This window comes from Stigmatopora argus, chromosome 13 (assembly GCF_051989625.1).
Source record: "Stigmatopora argus isolate UIUO_Sarg chromosome 13, RoL_Sarg_1.0, whole genome shotgun sequence".
NCBI lineage: Eukaryota > Metazoa > Chordata > Actinopteri > Syngnathiformes > Syngnathidae > Stigmatopora > Stigmatopora argus.
Window position 1 is genome coordinate 7133378 of NC_135399.1, and position 27482 is coordinate 7160859.

The window sequence follows — 27482 nt, forward strand, 5'->3', positions numbered from 1 at the left end:
ATCAGTTAAGAAATTGTTCAATAATTATAATCAATAATAACCATCCGTTTGAAAAGAAACCTGTCAAGAAAACAATGCTAAATAAAATTATGTATCCAAAAATAAAATTATTAACGTCTAAATGTGGCTTGTTTTGACATAACTGTGCAAAATGACCTGAACTGTAATTGGTTAAACGCATCTGGGCTAAACACAGAGCACCAATCAAATCTTTGTGCGTCCCATAGATGCGTAACGCAACTTGGCTGTCGTCCAATCAGCAGTCACCTTCCGTGACCCTAATGAACTCTCAGGGCAGCCGGTGTTGCTCCGCCTCAATTCATTCATTCACATCATCACTCGAACTTGTTTGCAGTCAACTTTTCAACAGATCACTTAATCATCGTTTAAACTCCTATCAGATTGTCGAAAACTGTCGTATAGCGAGTGACTTTGCCGGATAATATGAGCAAAATCCTGATCGCTCGCAGCGCTATCAAGTCATTGAGACACTGCCTCGTAGTTGGAAGAACTTCGGCATGCTTGAAACTTCAAACTGCAAAGCTTTTTAGTGTCAAGGTAAGGAATGATAAGCGTATTTTATAGGCATTCTAGTATTGATTTCATGCATAGACACGTCATCCGTAATAACTTTCTGTATTCTTTCAATGGCCTCGGTTAAGTTAAACACAAAATACATTAACCACAATGAATTAGGTTAACATGTCATGCCATGATTTATAGCAGAGGGGTTGGTGCTATTTCTATAACTCGACGTTCCTGTGCACTTACAATATTTTAGTCAGGATTCCATTCTTGTAAAAATAGCTCACGTTGCATTAAAGTGTATATTAAAACATTACTTGCGTAGGTTAGGGCAGGAAGGTGAACCAGTTGGTGTATTGCATCTTCTCTTTCATCAAAACTATTGCTGCAACTATTTTTTATTTTTTCCTCCTTCATGCACAAAATGTAGGTAATTGTGAATTGTCGATTGGTTTGACTGTGCCTTTGAATGGTTATTTCATTGTTCCTTTTGATTGATTGGCGACCAGTCTTGTGTGCTAATTATCATATTCTTGCATACTTTTGAAGCTTTGGAGTTTTGAAGAGAGAAGAATAAATATATGACTGGTTGGAGGTCGCAGTTAGCAACCTTCATGTCACAATACATGTCTTTGTTAGTAACACACTCAGTGAAGAATGAAAATATCTGCTTGAACATTTACAGTAAAATCACATTGTTCCACACCGTGTGCGGTCGATTGGTCGCCGGTCTTTTGGTCGCCGTCTTTTGGTCGCCGTCTTTTGGTCGCCCGGACCGCGACAACGGGCGACCAAAAGACCGGCAAAAGGTAAAACAACACGATCTATGCATCAATAAAAGCCAACAATGGCTATGAGCAGTTTCACTGAGCCGACGTGTGAGTGTTTAAGAGTTTGTATGTACATGAGTTGTCCCCTTAGGAAGGGACGTCAGTCAGGGTCTTAACAAGTTCTCCAACAAAAAACAATAAAAGTCCGGGAAATTTGGAGCTTTTCTTTAGCCTAATAATTAATAGGGCATTAAGTATGACTAAATAGTAATTCGCAGTTTGTATTTAGGGAATTTGAGCAACGATTTAAATGGTAATTATCAATAACCTTCCGGGCGACCAAAAGACCGGCGACCAATCGACCGTGTACCGTTCTACACTCTACAGCAGACCTGGGCCATGTAGTCCTCGAGGGCCGCTGTGGGTGCAGGTTTTTGTTCCAACCGATCCAGCACAGACAGTTTAACTAATTAGATTTCTGCTGAAACCAATAGCACCTACCTGACTGCAATCCACTGATTGTACTTCTAATATACCAGATTGGTGGAAAGGTTTCCTCTTATGGGTTGGAATGAAAACCTGCAACCACTGCGGCCCTTTTTGGAATTAATTGCCCCGGTGTGCTCTACAGGATCAAAGTTTTACTCCTAAACAATTTCTTTTAGAAGTCATGGAATCAGGTTAAACTTTTATTTTAATTTTTATTTAACCTATAGGCCCAGACAGCACATCTGGTTTTGGAAGATGGCACACAGATGAAAGGGGTCTCCTTTGGTTATGAAGCTTCTGTAGCTGGAGAACTCGTCTTCAATACAGGTCTTGTTGGGTAAGTGAAACCTTCAGTTGATGTCATAATGACAAAGTATTCCTGAAACTTAACAATACAATCCTCTCTATGTCTTCAGATATCCTGAAGCCTTGACAGACCCCAGTTACAGGGGTCAAATCCTGACTCTAACATACCCAATTGTGGGGAACTATGGTGTACCAAATACTCAAGAGCTGGATCAGCTTGGCCTGCGAAAACATGTGGAGTCTGAGGGCATTCAGGTATGGAGCTCTGATTTGAAACCCTCAACCTCTGAACAATGGAAGCAATACTATGTTCATTGCGCTGATGAGTGCAGTATAGGAAATTGAATTTGTAGACAATAATGCTTTTTTTTTTTCTACAGCTCAAAGTTAAACATTTGGCTGGGCTTTTAAATGACGAATTGTTTCTGAGGCTCAAATTGTTCTTTTGTCTCCAGGTTTCTGGTCTTCTTGTTCAAAACTACAGTCATGAGTACAGCCACTGGAACTCTGTTAAGTCTCTGGGTCAATGGCTACAAGAAGAGAAGGTAGGTACCCTGATGGCACTGCTTGTTTATTAAATACGGTATACTACATGAATTCATTCATTTTCCCTATAGTGAGTGATTAAATGGTAATTGTTCATTTATTATTATTATTATTGATGATATAGGCGGCCCGGCGGCTTGAGTGGTTAGCACGCTAGCCTCATAGCTCTGGGGTCCTGGGTTCAAATCCAGGTCGGTCCACCTGTGTGGAGTTTGCATGTTCTCCCCATGCATGGGTTTTTCCGGTTTCCTTCCACATTCCAAAAAACATGCATGCTATGCGGATTCGACACTTTAAATTGCCCCTAGGTATGAGTGTGAGTGTGAATGGTTGTCCGTCTCCTCGTGCCCTGCGACCGGCTGGCCATCAATTCAGGGTGTCCCCCGTCTCTGGACCGAATTCAGCTGGGATAGGCTCCAGCACCCCCTGCGACCCTAGTGAGGATAAAGCAGTTTAGAAAATGAATCATGATATAATCTATAGCACTGTATTTTCCACACTATTAGGGGCAGCTTCAATAGATGGCATATTTTAAAACAGTTTCCATATATATTTTTTGAGAAAATTAAGTCTTTATGGTGCCCCTTATAGTGCAGAAAATATGGTAGTTAGTAATGTGTATTAAATATTTTGGTTCTAATGTCAAATTATATTTCACTTTTTGAAGGTTCCTGCACTCTTTGGGATAGACACCAGAATGTTAACCAAGATCATCAGAGATAAGGTGCTGCTGGTAGTATCACCTGTTCTGTCACATAGTGTTATATACTGAAAAGAGAACTCTTAATGTTATTATAAAAATATTATTACATTTCGCTTTAGATGACAAAACTTCTTGCCTTACAGAATTTCAGTGATTGCATTACAATGTCCCCTTTTGTGCTTTTTCCTCAGGGAACTGTTCTTGGAAAGATTCAATTTGATGGGCAACATGTTGAAATTTCAGATCCCAACCAAAAAAATCTGATAGCCGAGGTCTCAACAAAAGTAAAGTCAGCTTTTACTAAGAGTGTTCATATAATTTCTGCCAGTGGATGGTAATTCTTCCTTATTTCTTTTTCCTCACCAGGAATCCAAAGTTTTTGGAAAGGGAAACCCTGTCAAAGTGGTGGCAGTTGATTGTGGTATTAAACATAACATAATTCGTCTGCTTGTTAAGGTAAGAAAGCACAAGGTCTTTTAACCTGTAGCGTTTAGAAAGATTTCACAAAGTGATTCAGGAAATTTGAAAGAATAATTACAGTCTGTAAAAGTCTATACTTATGGTTATCCAGAGTGAAAATTAGTTTCTCATTGGTGTCGTTCCATGAATTCATTGCTACTTGTAATCAAGGCAATCTTAAGTCACTGGAATGGTTTCATTGTCTATTTGTGTTCTTCATTAGTTTGTCCATGGAACATATTAATTATTTGTCACGAATCTTCTCAATGAACATGCACTCTTATCTGCAATTATATACTGTATTTTTTAAAGGTAAATTATTTTGATTATTTTCCTGGAAATAATAATACAATAGTTACTTACTTTGTAGCCCCTTGAGCAGAATTTGTCTTTTTTTACCCTTAGCGGGGTGCAGAAGTTCACTTAGTACCATGGGACCAGGACTTGCTGAGTCTCGACTATGATGGCCTGTTCATCTCCAATGGACCAGGAGATCCATCACTTGCTAAGGAGCTCATCCAGAATGTGCGCAAGGTATGACGATAGCTGTCTTCTTTTTATGTTCACTACAAATGGCTAAGACTTGAGCGAAAAAAACTCTTCAAAGAATTAATTAATTGAGTTTATTTTATTTTATTCCAAGTATCTAAAAAAATATCAATAAAAGTTACTTTGGACACCAAAAGTAAAAGACTATTTACGGTAGGGTGCTACTGTATTAAATATCGTAAAATACGTTCATCTGGTTATGCCATAACACTGCCAGATGCATATCAATACGGAATGTTCTCAGACTTTTACTTCATTCTTAAGACTGAAATGTTTTATCTTGCTCTTTGATACTTGCACTAAAACACCATAGTTACCTCTATCACATGCTGCTAACCACTTTAGTCATTTTGTTTTACCTCACTACATTTTTATTGGAAATATATATCTTTTTATGACTACTTATTTATGTTTGCACGTTCATAATGAAGCTTTAAATCTCATTGTACTTGTCTAATGACAATAAAAATGACAATAAAGGCATTCATTTCAATTCAATATTTTGTGTAGGTGTTGGAGAGTGATTGCCCACAGCCAATGTTTGGTATTTGCATGGGCAATCAGATCACTGCTCTCGCTGCTGGGGCAAAGTCCTATAAACTACCGATGGGCAACAGGTGAGCATAAAAAAAACAACTTAGCTACAGAATATTTTGGTTTTAGAGTGGATTTCCCCATTACACCAAGCTCAAAGTTTGTCAATACTAAACATGAAAGTGTGTTCGGGTTTTGAGTTACATTGATGGCTGTAACTGTAATTTCTCTAAACTGTAATTTCCGTCAGGGGGAAATAAAATATACATGCAAAGTGTATCATCTGTATGTATGTTCCCCAGAGGTCAGAACCAGCCAGTTCTGAATGTGATGACAGGACAGGCCTTCATTACTGCACAGAATCATGGCTACGGCATAGATAGCGAATCCCTGCCCCCAGGGTGGAGCCCGCTTTTCATCAATGCCAATGATGGCACAAATGAGGTTAGTTTTACTCATTGTAAATGACTTTCAGGAAAAAATGCCATATGAATTTTTCTATTCCATGAATAAACATTGCCGTAGTCTCGGCTCATGAAATATGTAGCGAAAGTGAAGAAATCTCCGTGGGGGAGAGTATAATACTGTTGACTTGATTTTGCACGCTCACATCACATTTGGATGTTTTTCAGGGCATCATGCACAACACTAAACCTGTTTTCACGGCTCAGTTCCACCCAGAGGCTAAAGGCGGCCCCACTGACACAGAGGTATTTAAAGAGTTACCATGCTGGGACACTTTCCTGAATAAAATGCAATCTGAACTATCATCACAGTATTAGGTTTTTTTTTGTATTATATTTGCGATTTTGTCTTAACAGTTCCTTTTTGATACATTCATGGCCCTGATCAAAAAGGGAAAAGATTCCAACATAGTTTCAGTCATGCCGAAGAAACCATGCATCCCTCCTAGAGTGAAGGTAGGATTTGTAATGTCATGTTAACTCCTTGTCTGCTTAGACGTCTATCACGGTCAATGGCACTCAACCATGATTATTCAATATTGGATTGGATTGGATAACTTTATTCATCCCGTATTCGGGAAATTTCATTGTGGCAGTAGCAAGAGGGTGATTAGACAGAACAACAAAGCAAAAGCACAAAGTACAAAGCAAATCAAAGTAAATGGGACCATTGAGAATCACCAAATCAAATCATTAAGACAGAAAAGCAGCAAAAACAAAATATATACCAGCTTTTGCTGTTAGTGGCAGTGAAGGAGTTAATATCTTAAGTGATAATTTTGTATAAATTGTGTAGAATGTAATAACTCCTTCATGTTTCCCTCTCAACTTTGTTGAACCTATGAGTGAAGGTTTCAAAGGTGCTGGTGCTGGGTTCTGGAGGCCTGTCAATTGGTCAGGCTGGAGAATTTGACTACTCTGGATCTCAGGCTGTCAAAGCAATGAAGGTGAGAAGAATAAAGTCACATTTGTGAAACATTGAGTACTTTGTAGATCTATATGAAAAAAAGTTAAATTTTTGAAAGCTTTCGTTTTTGGCTGGACATTTGAATTTACCGTGACGATTAATTTTGAAACGCAAAGTCATGTTCTGAATAGGTTTTGGATTTTGCACATTGTCAAAACTTTCAAATATTTTGAAAGTGAAGTAGCATGCTCCCTTCTTTTTCAATGACGTGTGCATTCTCATCAGTTGTTTCAAGCAGTGTAGACGTGTGTTAGCTATGTCCACTAAACGGAAATACAAGTAATAATTGATTTGCTCTTTGTGTTTTTTAAATTTCTTTGCAAGGATTAACTATTGAAAAAAGGAATCTATTTGAAAATAATTAGAAAATTAGATAACATTGAGATTTATTTTTCTACACGTTGCTGGTGAATGCCGCAAGGAAAAAGGTTCACAAAATCTGAAAATTCTCCTTACCAACTACGAAATATGATTTTTGACGTTTGGCAGCTCTTTTATTTAGAGACCTTCTACATATCCAGCTAATAAATCTTCTGCATTTAATCAAAGATTGCTTGGAATGCTAAAAGTGCATGCTGTTGTTTAAAAAATAAATAAAATAAAATAAAAATCGAGATAGGCAAAACATAAGAGCAGCAGGTCCGTCTTTTAAAAACAATGACGACCAGCCAGAAAATGATGATCGTGCATTCCTAATAACTATCGTTATCACACCTTCATGTCATGTGTATAATCACTCAATAACCTATAGTAAATTAATTGTTGCAGGAAGAACATGTGAAGACTGTGCTTATGAACCCCAACATAGCTTCAGTCCAGACTAACGAAGTCGGCACCAAGCAGGCGGATTCGGTCTACTTTCTTCCTGTCACACCGCAATTTGTTACTGATGTGATTAAGACTGAGCGTCCTGATGGCATCTTGCTTTCAATGGGTGGGCAAACCGCCCTCAACTGTGGTGAGACAGTATTTTTTTTTAAAATTCAACAGAAAAGCAAATTCACGTTCATTTAATATCACGTTCATATTTTGGTTTGGCTTGTTTTCAGGGGTTGAATTGTTTCAGCAGGGTGTTTTGAAACAGTATGGAGTAAAAGTTCTGGGAACACCCGTAGAGTCTATTATGGCCACAGAGGACAGGCAGATATTTGCTGAAAAACTCAAGGAAATCAATGAAAAGATAGCCCCCAGTATGGCTGTGGAGTCTGTAAGAATACGAGTGTGATAACAGGTTCTGCTGTAGATTTATAGCAACATAATTTTACACTAAGGAATATAACAGATAATACAATGAGCTTCCTCGACTTTCAGGTGTGTGATGCCTTGAAAGCTGCAGAACACATTGGCTATCCGGTAATGCTGCGATCAGCTTATGCCCTTGGAGGCCTGGGTTCAGGACTGTGTGCCGACAATGAAAGACTAGAGGAAACTGCAAACAAGGTCAGAATGGACAAGTAATAAATATCTCAAAATCTTTTATAGTGTCTTGAAGTGTGTTGTGCATTTTGATAAGGATAGAAAAGCCCATCCGATATACTCACCCATTATCTTCTACATTAGAATATTTTTCACTTTTTTCTAGGCTTTGGCCATGAGCAGTCAAATCTTGGTTGAGAAGTCTTTGCTTGGTTGGAAGGAAGTGGAATATGAGGTGGTGAGAGACGTTGCAGATAATTGCGTCACCGTTTGCAACATGGAAAACTTTGACCCACTGGGGATTCACACTGGTATTGAAACACCTTGGCATTATGTTAATGTGTTACCCTCTTCTTAAAAATGGAACTAGACAATACGATTGGGTGAACTTCTGCCTATGACAATCTTTAGTGTATCAAATACTAAGGAAGTCTAGGGAACTCTCAATCTTACTTGACGGCTTAACAAATCTTTAGTCCTCTTTGTCTTTAGGTGACTCCATTGTCGTGGCCCCAAGCCAGACGTTGTCCAATGAAGAGTATCACATGCTCCGTGAAACGGCCATCAAGGTGGTTCGCCATCTTGGTATTGTCGGCGAATGTAATATCCAGTATGCTCTCCACCCGACATCTCTTGAGTACTGCATCATTGAGGTTAATGCTCGGCTCTCAAGAAGCTCAGCTCTTGCATCCAAAGCCACTGGGTAAGATTCCAGGTTCATGTTCTTGTAGGACTGAAATGTGGTACTATCACTGGACAAACACTTCGGGTCGGGCCAAAATGGAACCTAGAGCATAGCATGCTGTACATTCCAATTATATTGAGTGCGTTCTCTTACCCAGTAAAAAGCATATACCGTATGTATAAAAAGAAAAAAACTGTATGAAAACCTATAACTGGGTCTAGTCCATTGATATTTTCTTTATATATTTTGGAAGGCTTTTCCTGAGTTTATTGTTGCTTCTTTTGGCTTTATTGTGGAAGCCTCATGTTTCACACCAAAGCAGCCAACAGCTGAAGAAAAACAGCCCCAAAGCATGAAACCACACTCCTTTAAAGCTCTTCCAGTCATAAACACAAATGTCTTGAAGTCATTGTATATTTTGGTCTCTCTGCATGATGTCCCATGTGTCACAGATACCCTTTGGCATTTGTGGCAGCTAAGTTGGCTCTTGGGATCCCCTTGCCCGAGATCAAGAATTCTGTATCTGAAAAAACCACAGCCTGCTTTGAGCCCAGTTTAGACTACATCGTGACCAAGATCCCCCGCTGGGACTTGGACCGCTTTCAGGGGATGTCAAGCGAAATAGGCAGTGCGATGAAGAGTGTTGGAGAGGTGATGGATATCAGTCACTTATTCATTTACTGTATTTGGTATTATGACACATAACAAACATTGGTGTGATGGATTTATATTTCACATACAATATATCAATTGAATGGATTTAGGTGATGGCAGTGGGACGTACATTTGAGGAGAGCATGCAGAAGGCCTTGAGGATGTGTCATCCATCAGTGGATGGCTTTGTGCCCCGATTGCCTCTCAAGAAGGCCTGGACCGACAACCACAACTTGCAACAGGAGCTTGCTGTGCCTTCCAGCACCAGAATTTTCTCCATTGCCAAGGTCCGCTTATCTTTCAAAATATTTTTTGATGGACCTCAGTCATGGATTTTGTAGAAATGCTTTTCCATTTACTTTTGCATTAATAGTTGGAAGATGACTTATTTTCTGAAATATTTGGAAAATAGAGAAAAGTACACTATAACAGCATCTATGTCATTCACTTGTCTTCATTCGATCCCATTGAGGCACTTTTGTCAAATGAGAGCAACAATAGGATTTTTTCTGAATACTATCTACAAGAATCCAAAGTCCTCCATGCATTATATGAAGCAGTGCATGACCAAACAAGAACTTTTTGGTACTATTGAAGGAATTGTGTTGGATGTCTGCCCTTGCAACAAGAAGAATGAATGATGAACATGATTATAATGAATTATGGATATACTTCTAAATCTGTTTCATGTTTCTCCCATTCAGGCTCTTCACAGTGGCATGAGTATAGATGAGATCCATCAGTTGACGTCCATTGATATGTGGTTCCTGCATAAACTCAAAAGGATAGCACAACTGGAGCAGCACCTTGCAAACTATACAAGGTATAAACGTGCACAACACAGTATAGTGGCCTGAGTTTTTTAATTTCATGGTCAAAAGACACTAATTCAGTATTTTTTTTATAGTTCAAAACCAGTTGGTGTTATATTTTCCACATGTATAGTATTTGTTACTGACAATGTGGACTGATACAATGTAGGTAAAACAACATTATGAATATGTATGACCTCCCCTTTATTTTTCAATGCATATTGTGTGAATTTTCCTATCACCACACTCTTAAAATAATTGCCCGTCATTTTTTCTGATTTGTCAGGAAACACAAAGAACTGAACTATTTGTTGAACAATATTAATCAAATATCAGTACTAATCAAAAGCATCACTGGTAGTGTAGGGGTTCACAGTTAGTGAGTTTCCTCTTTATTGTCATGTTGCTTTCAGGCTTTGACTTTTCTTATGAGAATCTTCTGCAAATTTGATTTTACACTGCCACAGTTTTCCTTCTAACTCTTACTGTTTAATAATACATGGCTGGTTGTCATGTGGGCAGGCTTCCATGTGTCAGCTTCTTGTAGTCTCCATCGCCTCTGGGGTAAAGACTATTAAGATGGACACATTATAGTGGGCTGCTGGAAGATGAATGCCAAGCAGAGTCAAATTTTGGTGGTCTCATGCCCCAGTGAGGTCCACAAAATCATTAAATATGTGCATCAATTATTTGGTTTTAAAATCAGAATTGATTGAACTTATGGAAAACTAATTGAATGTGTGAATTATTATTATTATTTGCCATTGCTCTAATAAAATGTTTTCGTTAAAATCTGATTAGGATTGTCGTATATATGATTAACTAATTCAATGCCATTGACGGTGATCGACATTCAATGCAATTTGACTAGCAGTTAATATTGCTTAATGTCTAGTGCCGTAAATGGCTCGAAAAGATGAGCAATCAGTCTATTATTGTAAATAGCATCCAATGAGTTAATCGTCAGGTCTTTACGATATTAGTTTTGAACATTCGTTCATTTACTACCACCGGCAACGACAGTCGGTGAGTTAGGAAAATGGAAAAATATCCACCATTTTAGTCAATTGTTTGACCACCAATTCAGGTTTTCCCCCTCCTGGTTCCCAGTTAGCTGGGATAGGCCCCTAATAAGGTACCTGTTTCCTTTTCATTTTTCGTAGTCTTTCACTGTCCAAGGACCTGCTCCTGAGGGCTAAACAAGATGGCTTCTCAGACCGACAAATTGGTCTAATTTTGGGCACCAATGAGCGTGCATTGAGACAGATGAGACTCAGTCATGGTCTTAAACCTTGGGTCAAACAGGTAAGGCATACATATATTTTTTAATTCTCCAGTTTGTCATATATTATCGATATATAGTTACATAGTTAATTACAAGCGTACTAAGAAATGTGGCCCATATCAACACATTGATTCAAACCATCATTTATTTAATTTAATCTTTTTTTATGTGATGTCTCAATTGATTTTCAGATTGATACACTGGCCGCAGAGTATCCTGCTAAAACTAATTACCTGTATTGTACCTATCATGGTCAGGTGAGAAATTAAGAAACACTTCTGAAATAAATATTTTGACTTTTCATATGGAACGTTAAAAAAACTGAAACATTTGTAAGTAATGATGTAAAAATACTGTTGATATTTATTCAGTGTCATTGATGATTGAGCTTATCCACCAGGAACATGATGTGGACTTTCAAGAGTCAACAGACTCAATTATGGTTCTGGGTTGTGGGCCTTATCATATTGGTGAGTTATGTTTTAACAGTATTGTCAATTTTATTTATGTGTTACTTTTATTTGTTATTGTGATTACCCTTTGTAAGAGTTTTATTGAAATAAATAAAGGTTCAATAATAAATCATATAACCAAGTTTGTCCCATTAAGGTAAACATATTCTTTTGTAATTATTTTGGTTAAAGACTGGCTCAAACAATACACAAGAGAATTTGTTAAATTTGGAATAATGTACGTATTGCTCTTAAATACAACACAGTAAAAACAAAAACAAAGGTCTGCAGTTTTCCTCTAAAATCATTAAAAAAACTTATACTAACTGATACTACTCACTGCAATACTTTTATTATCTGTTCTATCCACCAGGCAGTAGTGTTGAGTTCGACTGGTGCGCAGTGTCATGCATCAGAGCCTTGAGACAAATTGGCAGGAAGACAGTGGTGGTCAACCATAACCCTGAAACAGTGAGCACTGATTTCGATGAATGTGACCGCCTGTACTTTGAAGAACTGACCTTGGAGCGAATCTTGGACATCACCCAGCAAGAGGTCAGCACACATTCCTCATTTGTAGATGGTAAACACCAATTCGAGTAGTTGCAGGCTAGCCAGGTGGCCAAGAACCACAGATCTATCTATCTATTTTTTCATGATATACCAGCAGCTGTCACTGTTTATCTATGTCACGCAAGGCAGCCTTAAGAAGTTGTTGTCAGCACAGAGAGAAAAGGAGAGGGAGAACCTAAAGCGCTCATTAAAAGAGTAGCTACGTCTCGTGAACAATGACCTCTAATAATAAAAGTATCACACGTCTTGCCATGTGAGTATTGTGCATGTGCACATTGCGATGTCGAGATTCAAACGAGAGATCGTTGGGTTCTAATTTGATTCTTGATAAAAACAAACAGAGCTTACAGGGTCACATTTGTAGTCAGAAACCCAAACATTCATAAGAAAAATGTTTGCATCAAATGCAGCACTTTTTCGTTGTTGACCACAGTTATTTGTATATATTTTTTATGATTAAACAAAGTTCTAAAGTACTAAAATATCACTTTCTCTCATTCACCCATCTTCTTCTCCGCTTATCCTCACAAGGGTCGCAGGGGATCCTGGGGCAACCACTTTCCCCCCGAATAAATAAATTACATAAAAGGATTTTTAATTGTTTTTCATATAATAGTGATTCATTCATTGCCTGCCAATAACAAGGATAGATATCAATTTCTTTAACCTGGAAGGGATAGCTGTGAATGCTTACTTTATAGTACGATAGACAGAATTTCACTCGCAGCAAAAAATGAATTGCACGTCTAGCGCCGTCAATGGCAACTAATGAGTCAAGGGTTGTGTATCATCATAAACCTCATAGCGACACAAACCCAGTGGCTTTGTTTTAAAATATGTGCGTAAGGGGTGTTTGTTGGTTTATGGCATTAGAGTTTCAAGATAAACCTTGGACAGGGGAGCGAGCCCATGAATAATGAAGACAATTTACAGGATCTACCTGGTATTGCCATGGAAACAGCATCATAGTGGATACGCTAGACTGAAAAGGAGCCGCAAACTGTGAATAAGAGGAGCAAGAACACTTTTTCTTCTGACACACACATCCTCGGGTGATAAACTAAAACCATGGCACAGCAGAGATGAACTGTTTTTGAACGTCTCATCTTTTCTTTGTGTCGTCAGTCGCGCAAATCATTAACATTGGCCAGAGTCTATACATTTTGCTTGATAGGTTTTAACCTTGACAAAGTATATTCTTTAATCTTTTTTTCCTATTGTTTGCTTTCATCTTTTTTTGTCTTTCTCATTAATTATTTTTGTTGCATATCTTCTCCATCTGCCCTACAGGCTTGCAGTGGTACCATTGTGTCTGTGGGAGGTCAGATACCCAATAATCTTGCCGCTCCTTTACACTTGAATGGGGTGAATATTTTGGGCACAAGTCCCCTCCAGATTGATCGAGCTGAGGAGCGTTCTGTTTTCTCCAGAATCTTAGATGACCTTGGTGTAGCGCAAGCCCCGTGGAAGGCTCTCAATTCTCTGGTAATACAGAATGTTAATAATTAATACAATAAGCAACATCAACTGAAATATCTTTTTTTAAATTTTGAATATTAACATACGTAAATGTGAAAATGTTTTTATGACAGTGTCAGGAAAAATGAAAAGTTGCTGTCATCAAAAACCTTAATGGCTGCCAAATCCCCTAATAGTTTGCCACTTATTTTCCCTCATAAGAAATCATGGAAATAATGTATGACACTGGGAACACTATTTTTGGTGTTGTTTTAGTGCCGAATCCACAATGTACGAAATACAATTTGTAATTCGTTATGGTAATTTAAGATTTGAAGTAAGGCTTACTAAAATTTGATTTGAAGTATTCCTAATGCAACACATTAACAGGGTTAACAAATAAATTGTCTTTAGCCTGAATTATCAAGATCTGGGGACATTTAAAATACTAACTACCATGATCTTGAATGTGAATTTTTAATGTTAAGTAAATTGAAATGCTTAGTGTGCTAATTTAAATTGTTAAATTGCACTAACATGAAATGTTAGGTTCTGTGAACTTTATTTAAGATATTGAGCTCTCCTTACTTCACACAAATTCGGCTAACATAAAAATCTTGAGTTATCGGTCAAAACTTGACATTGGATCTTGTCCTCCAAAGCTTGCAAAGTCAAGTTAAATTGGTTGACCAGAAATTGCAGGCTTTTCTAACAGTGCAAAGCTTATCTCAGTTTTTCACTTTTACATCATGTTTTTGAACTATGAGTTCTCCAATTTCTTTAAATTTGTGGAAAATGATTTTCCCCCCAGAATTGCTTTCCAGAAGAATTAATATTATACTAATTAATATTATATTATAAAATTAATATTTAAACATAAACAAAAAACAACACAGTGCACAAATCCTGCATCTGTTCTGATTTGGACTATCAACAAAGCTTTTGTCATTTCTTGACTTATTCCCATTTGACTTGTTTCAACCACATTGCTGGGAGGAATAGAAAACCATTCACCGAAGCCTAAAGGACACTAAAAAGTAACCTAAAATAAGTCTCTTCCTTTACTTTTCTCTTTATGCTACTATACTAGTTTCCATAAACTATTAGATCATACAGAGATAATGTTCTCTCTTGCTGTTTTGCCGATTTCTAGAATAGATTATTTTAGTTTGACCAGAATAATGTCACTTGAGCTGTGGTTTGCTTGCATTTGTAAAGATTGTCTTGCTACAATCATGTTGAGAAATGGTAAATGTGCGAGCTGGCCAAGAGAAACGATTTGATGAATTGCCACTTGTGTGATGTTAATGTAGATGCCCCCTGGAAATTGCTTCTAATATCTTCTTAAACTGTAGACACAGACCATATTGTGCAATGCAAAAAAATGGCTAAACTACCATCTGATTTTTGAGACTTTAAAAACCAAGATTAATACACAGCTCAAGTGCTTAACATCAATCATGGAAATGAGATCTGCATGTCACACACTTGTGTGGCTCAGTTTTATGTAAGTGCATTTAGTAATGTACTGTAAATGTCTCATCCAAAATCTATGAATGCTATACTCGTCATTTCTCACCTCATGCAGCTTTTTTCCTACTATGCATTTGATGGATTCATGCATATGTTTATTCATCTCACAGTCCATCTGGTGCATCCTGTTACAAACAAACACACCGTTCCATGGAACACATTTCATGCTTTAACCATTTGGAGCTATGCATCACGTTTCATTTTTTTCCCTGACTCAATTCAGATGGCCATTAAAAACAGCTAAAGCTTTACTTAAATTGTCACAAACTACCACTAACTGTTGTTGGTGCTTATATGCTATAAAGAAACACACATTATAGATGACGATATGCATATTAGAGCATCTGACTATCATCCACTGCGAGATTGCTCCCACCCTCTGTTCCTCTTGTAAGGAATGTATGAAAGAGAAAAGAAATGCAGGAGTTTAAATGTTCTTTACCACTAGATGGCAAAAACGTGCTTTATTGTGGTAAGATTGGTTCATTCAACCACCAGGTCATGCTCAGTATAGACAAACTCGTTAATTCTGATTCTGAATATTATAAAACGATGGCAAACTAAAATTGGTTACCTTAGATTAAGTTTTAAAAGTGTTATATTATTGTTCCAGAAAGGAGTAGATGGTTGTGTCTTGTCATCTGGTAGAATAAATGTCTTATAATTTTCTCTGACCTTTCAATCATTTTGAAAATGCCCATACGCTGTTTGAAATCCAAGTATTTACAAATGGATTAAATGAAAGAAGATATTTTATACCTTTTCCACTAATATACATTTTTGATTGCTCTGTTGTTGATGTGCAATTTGCATTGAGGCCCTAAAATTTGTTTTTCAATTTTGTATTTTATTTATTTATTTTTGTATTTTTAGGAAGATGCCTTTGCCTTTGCTAACCAGGTTGGCTATCCGTGCCTACTGCGTCCATCCTATGTTCTCAGGTAAACTACAACACTCAGTTTACTACAATAAAAAATGTTCTTTTGAGCGTTCATCCAAGACATTGTTTGAGAGGGAAAAATTGTCTATCATTCGTAACTTGAATTACATGCCAGGTTGGCAAGACAACCCTACATATATGATGTAGCAGCAATATTATGCTGTAACCAAGTATTTAGAATATAAATATTTACTTAAAAAGACAGTTTGAGTTTTTGTTGGGGTTATTTTAAGTATTTTAAACAATTGACAGAATGAAAAATGTATTTTTTTTTACAGAAAATATCATTTACATTATGTGGATTATGTACTATACAAAATGTTATGATTTGAATACAAATAGTAAAATTCCTTAACTAATTAAGATGTGAAAAATTCAGGCTGTGCTCAACCAACGCAATGGCCTTTATTAGTCCCTGTCTCCTCTCCAGCCTATTCTTTCTATTCACAAGAAGCACCAAATGAGCCTTCTATCATAGCGAAAAAAAGAAGAAAAAAACTTAGCAACTTGAATTCAAGAGCCCGCAGTGCTTTTCATCTCAATTGCTACATTGCTTGTTCACCACTTTTGCCGTTTCCAGACCTTGTTCCCGATGGTGATGCAACAGAAAGATAATGAGTCTTTGAAGCTTTTATGCGCTTCTTTTTGCGTCTTCTCTTCTCATGTGGCCTTCTGCCTCAATCATTTTCTTTCCGCCTGTGTTGCTCCATCAGTGGCTCGGCAATGAACGTCGCCCATGGAGAGGAGGAGATGAAGCGCTTTTTGAAAGAGGCCACCCAGGTGTCCCAGGTGAGGGCTGTGTCCATTGACTGTGAGGGTGTATTTGTGACACAGGGCGAGAAAAACGCACACGGAGTGATAGTGTTATGTCCTTGGGTCTACTGTACATGGACGAATGGCAAAAAGCACGGCTCCTGCACACACATACAGTGCATGTACGCTTCACGCTGAGTTCTCCCTCTGCTTTCAATTATCTGCTGCTAGCAGCTGATGTAGCTGTTGGCTAGTCGAGTGTGCCCATTTTTTTTCCTTTACTGCACCCCCAAGTGGTTCAGGTGCAGCTGTCCTTTTCTAAAAACCAATACAAAACCTGGGGCTAGAAGAATACACACTTCATGTAGTTTATGCACACACATTTGTACCTGCAGTGCACCACTCTTTGTTTTGTTAGCTTTTCTTGAGCAATTGGATTTGATCAGGTAGCAAAAAAAATACATAGATAAATATATATACTACTTCTCCACACGATGTTTAGGTGTTACATGAATAGATTTATACTTTTGTTGTTGCTATCAAAAACTTGCTCAATATTAGTTTCTTAATTAATCAGGTTTTATGAGGCATGGAGTAAAATATATGACCTTTGGAATTCTAATATACTTAATCGAAATAAATGGCCTGGAATGAGTTCATTCGTTAATTTGTTTCTTTTTAAAGTAACATAATCTTTTTTCTTTTCTCTAGGAGCATCCTGTGGTTATAACCAAATTTATTTGTGGGGCTCGAGAAGTGGAAGTGGATGCTGTCGCTAGTAAAGGGAAGGTATAGTATTTCAATATTATTTACATGATAATTTCTTCACAGGACAAAGACTTTTTGCATCCATTCAGCATTATATAACCTGTTTATAAACTGTTCTTAAGCCAGGTTCCTTGATTTAACTCTTTATACTTAATGTCCTCCTTAAAATCAACAAAAAACAACAACCCCAATAAACACCTATTGTCCTTTGCATTTTGAGTCGTGTCTGCCATAATATTAAGCTAGGTTTACAGAAATATAGCCAAGTGTGATGTCTACATGTGTGGTCACGAGATATTATTTATATATATTTTTCTTATAATCATTATGACCACCCGATGGTGCAGTGGTTCTTTTGCCAGACATCCGTGTAGGCTGTGTGGGTTCAATTCCCACTTGGTGGCAGTGTGGTGGTGAGTGCAAAGGGCCTGTTTAGTGTGTAGTCCGCCGCTGGGATAAGCTCTAGCACCCTGCGACCCTGACAAGGATCACTGTAATTTTTTCCACTTTATTTCTATATATCTTTTTATAAATGACATTAATCAAATGTCAATAAAAATATTAATTATTCAAACTCACTCTAAAGTTAATGTCACTTTCTTTTTTTATTTTCATAGTATTTAACTCGTTGCCCGCCATTGACGACACTAGACATGCAATCTATTTTTGACTGGGGAAGACAAATGAACATTCAAACCCCTCCCAGTCAAAATGGATTGGACGTCTAGTGCCATCAATGGCAATCAATGACTTATAAGTGAGTGGCATATAAAGGGTTAGTCAAGATGTGATCAAATCTTTGTGTGTATCTAGGTACTGGTCCATGCGATAACAGAGCATGTGGAAGATGCCGGGGTACATTCAGGAGATGCCACTTTAATGCTGCCAACACAGACCATTAGCCAAGGTTCCTTAGAAAAGGTCAGTTAACCCACACACGAACACGCAGTAGCACATTTTTTGTCATGAACAACATAGAAGGTAAATACTGGCTAGATGCTAATGAGCAGTTATAATTACCCCAAATAATATATTTTTATAAAATTGACTTTATTTCGCAGACTGGATTAACATGGGGTGGATATCTGGGCAGAATGACTTCACTACCATTAAATCACTGAACTAATCTTGAAAATGACTGAAATCGTTTATTTTCAAATAAATCTAATTTAGAATTCAAATTTTCTTTAAATTATGTTAGAATTGGAATCAGACAAACCTTGATATTAGCCCTTGCCAATGCCAATGTGTTGGGTAGTGATTTTACTTATTCGCTGCCATCGAAAGTGACAGACGTCCAATCCATTTTGACAGAGAGAGAGAGAGACTGGCAGCGATCAGTCCAAATTGAATGCCATCATTTCCTAAAAAAATATTCACTTGGGGTACATACAAAATCAACATATGACATGTGTTTATATATTATTTTTCCCCCCAATCATTTAGGTGAAGATGGTGACCCGAAAGATAGCTGAAGCATTTGAAATATCAGGCCCATTTAACACTCAGTTTTTGGTAAAAAGAAACAATGTCATGGTAGGTAATCAATTCCATAGGTGTGTTTGTGTGAAGACTGAAGATTGACCTATTCTACTGTTCCTGATTAGTATTACAATTGTTTTTTGTACATTATATGTTGTTTTTAGGTGATCGAATGTAATTTGCGGGCATCACGTTCTTTCCCTTTTGTATCAAAAACAATTGGTGTGGATTTCATAAATGTAGCAACCAAAGTGATGGTTGGAGAGCCTGTGGATGAGGCCAGACTGCCTACGCTAGAACGACCCATCATCCCTGTGGACTACGTGGGAATTAAGGTGAGGCTTGATCACTTTTAGATATCTGATCAGCAGGCACTTAGATTATGGATACATTTTGTGCTACCAATCTCGTCCCAATACTTGATGGGGAGTAGTAGTAGCAGTAGTAGTAGTAGGTACTTCAGTCTACCAGCCTGGAGCCATGCTACTTTGATTGGATTAGAGAGCGTTTATGTGTCACCAGCTGTTCTAAAGCCATTTTTTCAAAGTAATTTCTCTTTCTAATTACGGCTGAGCTGCTGTAACAATGGTTTTCATTTGAAGCTAGTCAGGCAGGTATAATCCTTCTCTTTTCCATCTAGCCAACGTTTTCAATTTACAGTCTGCATGTTGGTGGGGAATATTAATCAAAGCTCTAAATACAGAATTCACCAGACTTTTAAGTAGTTTGAAGAGTTCACCGAATGTCCAAAGTGTGCAAACCATGACCGTTATTTATGCTGGCAAAAGTCATCATGTCTACCGTCATAATTTGAAGAGGAAGAATACAGTGATGTATTCATTTGTCAGCCATGAATTAAGGTTGTAATGCTTATTAGGCTGTAATGACTTAAAAACTGACAGAATTTGTTGTTAAATTTCACTCCAATGTCAGTTTTTTCTATGCTTTACCAGACAAAACATGGTCTGAGATGAGAAAAAATGTGAAGTTTGGTCAACAATCAAAGGATTGTTGTGTCAAAGCACCCTAAAATCCCTAAAACTATTCATATATTCATGTGAAGAATCCTTTCTCCGTTTCTTTTGAGTTTTACAGTGTTGAAAATATGAAATATTCATCTTGCCCATCTCCTGTTGTGTTTTTCAAAAGATGTTACTTACTTCCGCCTCTGACAAGGTTCACTGTCAGAAACAATATGAAGTGGAAATGTTTGACTTTATTATATTCCTCAGCCTGACTGGCGCCCTGAGATAAAATTGTCGAGGAGCTTTCACAATTTCTCACTCTCTGAGGCCTCAGTGGTTAGTGGGAATATGAACACAGACACACACACACACAAACAAAACACAAATAATATGGTGGCGTAATAAATTATAATTTTATAATAACAATGATGTCATATGTAACTCGTATAGATGACGTGCTGGTGAAAAAAAATACCATGCAATAACCTGACAGAATGTTGGAACATTTCTGCATTGGGTCAAACTAAAATTGTATTTTAAAAGAAAACACCCAAAAAAGCTTCAAAATGCTCGGGTTAGGGTGACTAGTGGTTCAAAACCAAATTTCATAAATTACAGGCACAGCATTGGCACGTTACGTCAATCGCTGTCAATAGGACCCAATGAATTGAAATTGAAATTATTTACATAACGTTCCTCTTAGCCTCTATAAAATGTCATTCTATTTGTTAAAAAAAAGGCATTTTATCTCACATTGTGTGAATAAGCAGATAGTCCATTTTGGCACTCTTTGAGCAGTGTAATGATAAGCTTTTATACATTCCTTTCACTTTGTTTTCTTGGATATTAGTATGCTCACATTCCATTCAGCAGATTATCTCACCATTCACTATATTAAGTATATCTCACTTCAAGGATGAATTTCTCTAGTGGCCCTGTCTATGTTCAAACACTGGAATTCTGATGCAGTGCCCTTCTACTTTTGTCTTATTTTTCAAAAAAAAAATCAACAATTTCCTTCTTTTTTCCTTTCACTAGGCGCCCATGTTTTCTTGGCCGCGCCTGAGGGAAGCGGATCCTGTACTTCGCTGTGAGATGGCTTCAACTGGAGAAGTGTGTTCATTTCACTATTTGCATCCATTTCTTAACCCTACGTGGCCAAATGTCTCATATTTGATGCCTCCTGATTTAAGTTTAAAATATTTTGTTATAATGTTAATTAGTGTAATGTTGTATTCCTCTTCATGTATTTGCAAGAGACGCTGACTTGACTTAAGTCATGCATGGCTAATGTACTTCGACTTGCACAGTAAAAAATTCAATGGAGTTATATTCTATTTTTCTTTATTTTAGGTTGCCTGTTTTGGACCAAATATTTATTCAGCTTTTTTGAAGGCTATGCTTTCCACAGGCTTTAAGCTGCCACAAAAAGGCATCTTGATCGGGATTCAGGTAAGGCTGTTTTAAGTAATCTTTCTCCTGGCCACGTGAGTTTGAGTTGCAGTAGAAATGCAAATGAATCCATTTTACCATTTGTACAATAATATTTTTCCTAAACCATTAATTCCAAAATACTGATCCTACAACTGCATAAAACAATTTTACCCTCCATTGGGAAAGTGATTTTTATTCACTAATTTTATATGTAAAAAAATATGAACACTAACCCTTTAAATATGGAGGACAAAATGGGAAAAAATGAAATATAAATATATCTTATATATATATATATATATATATATATATATATATATATATATATATATATATACATTGATCTTTAAATAATTACTTAAATGAGCCATTAATTAATAAATTGAAAATGAATCAATAAGTCATTTAGTGAGTCATTATTAATTTAAAATACCAGCTCATTTAATGTAAAAACATTATATATATATATATATATATATATATATATATATATATATATATATATATATATATATAACACAACATTATATATATATAACATATAAATAATTATTTCACCATTTAATTCATGGTCACATATTCCAGCATGTCATAATTTTTTTTTTTTGTCAAACACACATAAAATTCAGTGGGCAGGAATACCACCTAATTGGTTACACAGCACATCACAGCAGCGAACACTGTATTGAAATTTAGTATACTAAAGGGGCTTACCTGACTCAAAAAGCAATGTCCATACATGTGACCACCAGGTACATTCATTCATCTTTCACACTGCGCGTCCTTGTAAGGAACCAATGCCAGCCGACTTCGGGTCAATAACAAAACAAAAACGCAGATTGCAAATAAATAAATAAAAAAACAATTTATTTTCCCTCAATAATATGTTAATAAAGAGAAAATTAATACAATTAAAATGAGAAAAAGCAGGTACACACCTGTTATCGACCACATAACACTGTTATTTTTTAATTTTTCATATTTTGTTGTATTCCATATATATATAACTCATTGCCTGCTATTGGCAACAATTCATTGAAACTGGAAGTACTGGTTAGAAAATGTTCATCTTTCAGTGCCTTTGATGGATGTCTGAACCATTTTGACTGTGAGGGCTGCACTCATTCACTACCAACCCTTTAGTCTACATGACTTGGACATCTAGCACCATTAACGGAATTAAAATGAAGGGTTAAACATTTCCCAAAAAGGCCAGTCACCACAAGCTTGCCGCTCCACTGTTTCATGTCATCACATACATGAGTTTGGGTAATTATGTCCTGCTGTCACCATGAGCAGTCAAACTGAGTTTACTAATCCAACTTTAACAAAGCACTCATCACATAGGCGATGTAATTAGCACCCTTGGGGGAGTGGAACACTTCAAGGCAAATGCCTGGGGTCACTAAAACATCCCAACGTGGCTGACAGATCCAGAAGACAATTCTAGCACTCATATGAATTTTTCTAGAGGTTTTAGAAGGGATTGTAGTATGAGGGCTATTTGCTCTGAATGTACACATTTACAGTAGATAGAAAAAACTGCCATTGTGGTTTTACGTACACTATAGTATAACAACTCTATGAGATAAATATTTAAAATGTTGTAAGCTCTGTTATTGTTTCATTCTTTCTTTTTTATTTTTCTTCTTATTTTTTTTAATGCCAGCATTCTTTCCGACCCAATTTCCTGGCTACAGCCCATCAACTGAAAGAAGATGGTTTCAAGGTGGGTCCTAAAAGTATTTTGTATTTCGAACACTAACTTTACAACTTGAAATTCTAGAAGAGCCATTGTGACTCTTTCACAAAGAAGAAAATAAACATTTAGAGCCACCAATCTACATTTGGATTACAAATACATATATCATTTTTGTGACCTATGCTTTGTAGCAACAAAAAAGCCTTACAGAGTACTCATTTCATGTCTACATGAGATGAAAAGCTTTTCAACTCAAGACAGACATTTGGGTAAAGCTTACATTTGAATAGAAGATGTAATGTCTTCTTGAGTACTAGTCTATTCAATAAACTGCAGCCAGATTTAAATTACCCAACTTTAGAGCATGAACTTTGAAAGTCACTTCCATTAGGCAGGCAGCTTTTAACTATAATTTAGGAAGGACTATTTGACTTTACAATTTACTGCGCTGTGCAATATAAATTTGTCAAATGGGGTACCAGTTTGTTGTACCTGGTTGATTTGTTTTTGCTAGTAAGACCCTGCCCATCAGGATATTACAACATTGCCATCATGTCACACATTTCATAGCTGTCACCCGTCAGACGTGGGTGTCAAGTTTGCCATTAGACATCCACAAAAACATACATAGATAAATAGAAAAGACACCCTTCTGGGTTTTTCACTTGCAAGGAGGAAGGACGTTGAAGACCGCTCATGAAAGTAAAAACAAGTTCACAATATCAGATTCATAGTTACTATTAAAAGTCAAAAAGTTTCATAATCATTACTAAAAGTTAAAACAGATGAGGACCGAAGCATCAGGAAAATGTCAAAGGATGGAGTGCTCACTGCAGGTCCTTGAGTCAGCCTTGACTTAGGCGCGAGTACTCCAAGGCGCCTCGACACCTCTTTGTTTAGACCAGGGGTGTCAAACCGGTCCTCAAAGGGCCGCAGTGGGTATGCACCATCATTCCATCTCAACAAAAGGATACCTTTTTGCTGATTAATTAAAATGTCAGCACTGGATCGGTTGAAACAAAGACCAGGACCCACTGCGGCCCTCGGCGGATTCGGTTTGACACATGTGGTTTAGACTAAACAAGGCTTTCGGGAGCAAATAATGTGCCAAAGGCGAGCAAAGCATTCTTTAATAGCAAGGCCAAGCTTGTACTTAGGTTGCTGGCAAATGTATAATGTATAATAAGATGGTATACATGAGTGAAATAAGTCTCGCAAGACATCCAATTCATTTTGAATGGGAGGGGTGAATGAATTGACCCCTCCAAAAGTGCCCTGCGATTGGCTGGCAACCTGTTAGGTTTGTTCCGATCAAGCCACGATAAAATTTCACTGACATTTATCATTAGAACTTCCAATGTGTATTGAATCAGCATTCACATTTAATGTTGCCATTACTTAAGACTATTGTTATTTTCCCCTCTGCTGTCCTGCAGCTCTATGCTACTGAATCCACCTCAGCTTGGCTTTGTGCCAATGATGTGCCAGCAACTCCAGTAGCATGGCCGAGCAAAGGACAGACCAGTCTGCCCAGTATTAAGAGGTTCGAAATAATTCATTTTGACACTGATTTATTGTCTATGCCATTCGTAGCGTTACAAAGTCTTCCTTAAACAAGTAGAGCCAAACATCCCCGAAGGGCTGCCAAAGTTATAAGTAAACCTTTTTTAAATTCCAAATTAGGATATCTGATCAGCATATGATGCAGAGATCTGAGGGCAAACTCCTTCATTATCTCTGTTATATGCTGCCAAGATCAAAGACTGAGCAGAATACTCAGAAGTCCACTTCATTGCATTTGGGGAGGAATATGGAGAGCGAGGAAAGTCTTCTTTCTACTAAGCTAGCATGATAGGCATGTCAAACAAAATAGATGGGAAAGCAGCGTTGTTATTATTATGATTCTTTTTACTATGTAAAGGGGGCTATAATTGCTATAAGAAAGGCAAAAAGGTAAATATTTCATAGTTGTAATTTGGCTACAATTTTCTGTGGAAGTTTGCAAACTATGCAGAGAACCTTTGGTGCTACAAATCAGCGTTGATGTTTATTTCTGTGTACAATAATTGATGCACCTTGAAGGTTACTTTAGTTCTAGGGCAATGCCTCCACAAAGATATTATGTCGATGCAACAGTGATGCCATCTGTTTGAAATGTGTTGTTGAAGCGATTACATTGACACGCACTGAAACACACAAGTCTGGCGAGCATTAGCTGTGCAAGATGGCATATAGGCCAAGTTTTTATTGACGATCACGGCCTGTGTTCTCATTGTCATTCAGTTTTCACATCTTCGTTCAAAATCTAGTTGTGATTCTGTTAAATATGTAAAAGTCTGACGAAAATGCAGTTAAAGCTATTATTAGAGGGAAACGGGAAATGCACAAGTCATGCAGGTCTAAAAATGGTATACATTATGTAGATAGAAATGACATTTAACTCTTTCATGGCTGATGAATTTCAGTGCGTTTATCACAATTTGTTGTTAATCAGTTTCTTTGGGTGGGTGGGAGCGAATGAACAAACTTTTTTTTCGCTGCCAACCCTCCCAGTTCAAATGGATTAGACGTCTATCGCTGTGTGAAGGCCAGCCGATGAGTAACTATCAAAAAAACCAAACTGCGACACAGCTGCCACAGACAATATGACACAACTGAGTGCTTCTACTCTAATCAATGAAGTCACTTTCATCTCGATAATTTTGGCCATTTGTCTGCATCTATTTGTGATGCAACTCACAAAGCATAACAAAAACATAAAAATATCCAATATCACTATCATCCGTGAAGAAAATGAGCTCTTAATTATTTACCACAATACCATGTTATGTTCTTCCCCATCCTATTAGACATCATACTGTCTGCTAACTTGATGTGGTTGCAGGTCTATAATTCAAACCATCATTTATATCAATCTGTTTGTTTTTATGTGTATTTGTAGCTTGATCAGTGAGGGTCATATTGACCTGGTGGTGAACTTGCCTACTAACAACACACGCCACTTGAAGGATAATTTCCTCATTCGCAGAATGGCTGTTGATTATGGCGTGCCCCTGATCACAAATTATCAGGTCAGTTCAAGTTAGGTTTTCCCCTGTTTCAACTCATTCACTGCTTTTAACGATGATAAACGTAAAATCAATTTGGCCGTGAATTAACTTTTGTTCATCTGACAGCTCTCCTGCATGTTGACAAGTGACCAATTAATTTAAATACACAGCAAATGAAAAGAGGCACATATAGATCTCGAGTCAGAGCTCGTAGCAGTCTATCATTCTTAATAGCACTGAAAGTTTTAAATATACAATTATGGGGAATGCAAGTTTTTTTTTCTAAATTCAGGAGTAGAGCCTACTGTCTGAGTTTTTTCTACAAATGAAAATAAGGCTTTTCCCTTTTTATGTCTAAGGTTGCAAAATTATTTGCCGAGGCAATTGGCTATGCAAGTGAGCTTGACTCCAGCAGCCTTTTCCACTACCGGCAGAGAGAAGACCAACACATGAACTGTGGACATTAAGGCTAGTGGTTACTTTTCTGACATCGAGTACATTTTCTCTTAATCTGAGCAAATTTATGTCTTTGTGAAGGTAAAAAGGCAGCAGCATGCAGCCTGTCAATATCTTTTGTATTCACCCCCTTCCAAAGAAAGCCAGTTCTAATATGTGGTGATGAATGCAGTTTTAGCTCTACTTGCAAGGTCAATTTACTCTGTCTGCACTTATAACTCAATTTACTCCTATTTTTAATGAGAGTAGCATACTGAGAGAACAGACTTATGTCTAAGCAGCCAAATTCAAAGCTTTTTTTTTCATCATATCTTCTCAAAAATCAAGGTACCATTACCAATCTCAACATTTCAATACTGACATTGTAAATTTATTTTATGGTAAATAAGCCTTGAAATCTTTCTTCACATAATGGGCTTAAAAAGCCTCTCTGAAAATATATGCTAATAAGCGGAGCACTCTATTTTATACCATCCATCCTGTGTCAGACGATAGTCTTTATGAATTCCATAAGCACATTAAGAATTTAATGGAGACAGAGGGCTCCATTCTTTCGACTGGTGTAAATCTTTGGCTACGCGCGTATCTCTGCGCGCAGTTGGCTAATTTTCAGAGAAGTGCAGGTTCGGCGGAGCTGTGAGAGGAAAGGCTGTGCCTTCGTGGTAGTGGTCACTTTAATTCTGGCCAATCAAAGCTGCATCTCTCATTCCCTTTTAATGTCACACTCGTCACAGCAACATACTAGCCTTCAC

General features: G+C 37.3%; 1 protein-coding gene across 1 annotated transcript; it reads left to right on the plus strand.

The window, feature by feature from the left end:
• Positions 1 to 350: 350 nt before the first annotated feature.
• On the plus strand, positions 351 to 27482 carry cps1 (carbamoyl-phosphate synthase 1, mitochondrial). The gene is made up of 38 exons (XM_077617744.1): positions 351 to 558; positions 2012 to 2121; positions 2201 to 2345; positions 2546 to 2635; positions 3304 to 3360; positions 3531 to 3623; positions 3706 to 3795; positions 4204 to 4332; positions 4858 to 4964; positions 5184 to 5325; positions 5514 to 5591; positions 5703 to 5801; positions 6197 to 6292; positions 7081 to 7270; positions 7362 to 7519; positions 7624 to 7752; positions 7895 to 8039; positions 8221 to 8431; positions 8866 to 9064; positions 9178 to 9354; positions 9772 to 9890; positions 11043 to 11184; positions 11356 to 11421; positions 11565 to 11634; positions 11990 to 12171; positions 13480 to 13674; positions 16054 to 16121; positions 16834 to 16909; positions 17585 to 17662; positions 18455 to 18562; positions 19088 to 19177; positions 19288 to 19458; positions 21127 to 21201; positions 21442 to 21540; positions 23192 to 23251; positions 24661 to 24767; positions 26166 to 26295; positions 26634 to 27482. Exons 1-38 carry the CDS (start codon positions 445 to 447, stop codon positions 26739 to 26741), a joined length of 4503 nt encoding a protein of 1500 aa, XP_077473870.1. The 5' UTR covers positions 351 to 444; the 3' UTR covers positions 26742 to 27482.

Excerpts from the sequence above, each read along its gene's own strand:
- cps1 (XM_077617744.1), top strand. The coding sequence starts at position 445 with ATGAGCAAAATCCTGATCGCTCGCAGCGCTATCAAGTCATTGAGACAC. Across the intron at positions 5,802-6,196 it reads GCATCCCTCCTAGAGTGAAG|GTTTCAAAGGTGCTGGTGCT; the intron begins GTAGGATTTGTA and ends CTATGAGTGAAG. Across the intron at positions 19,178-19,287 it reads TAAAAAGAAACAATGTCATG|GTGATCGAATGTAATTTGCG; the intron begins GTAGGTAATCAA and ends TGTTGTTTTTAG.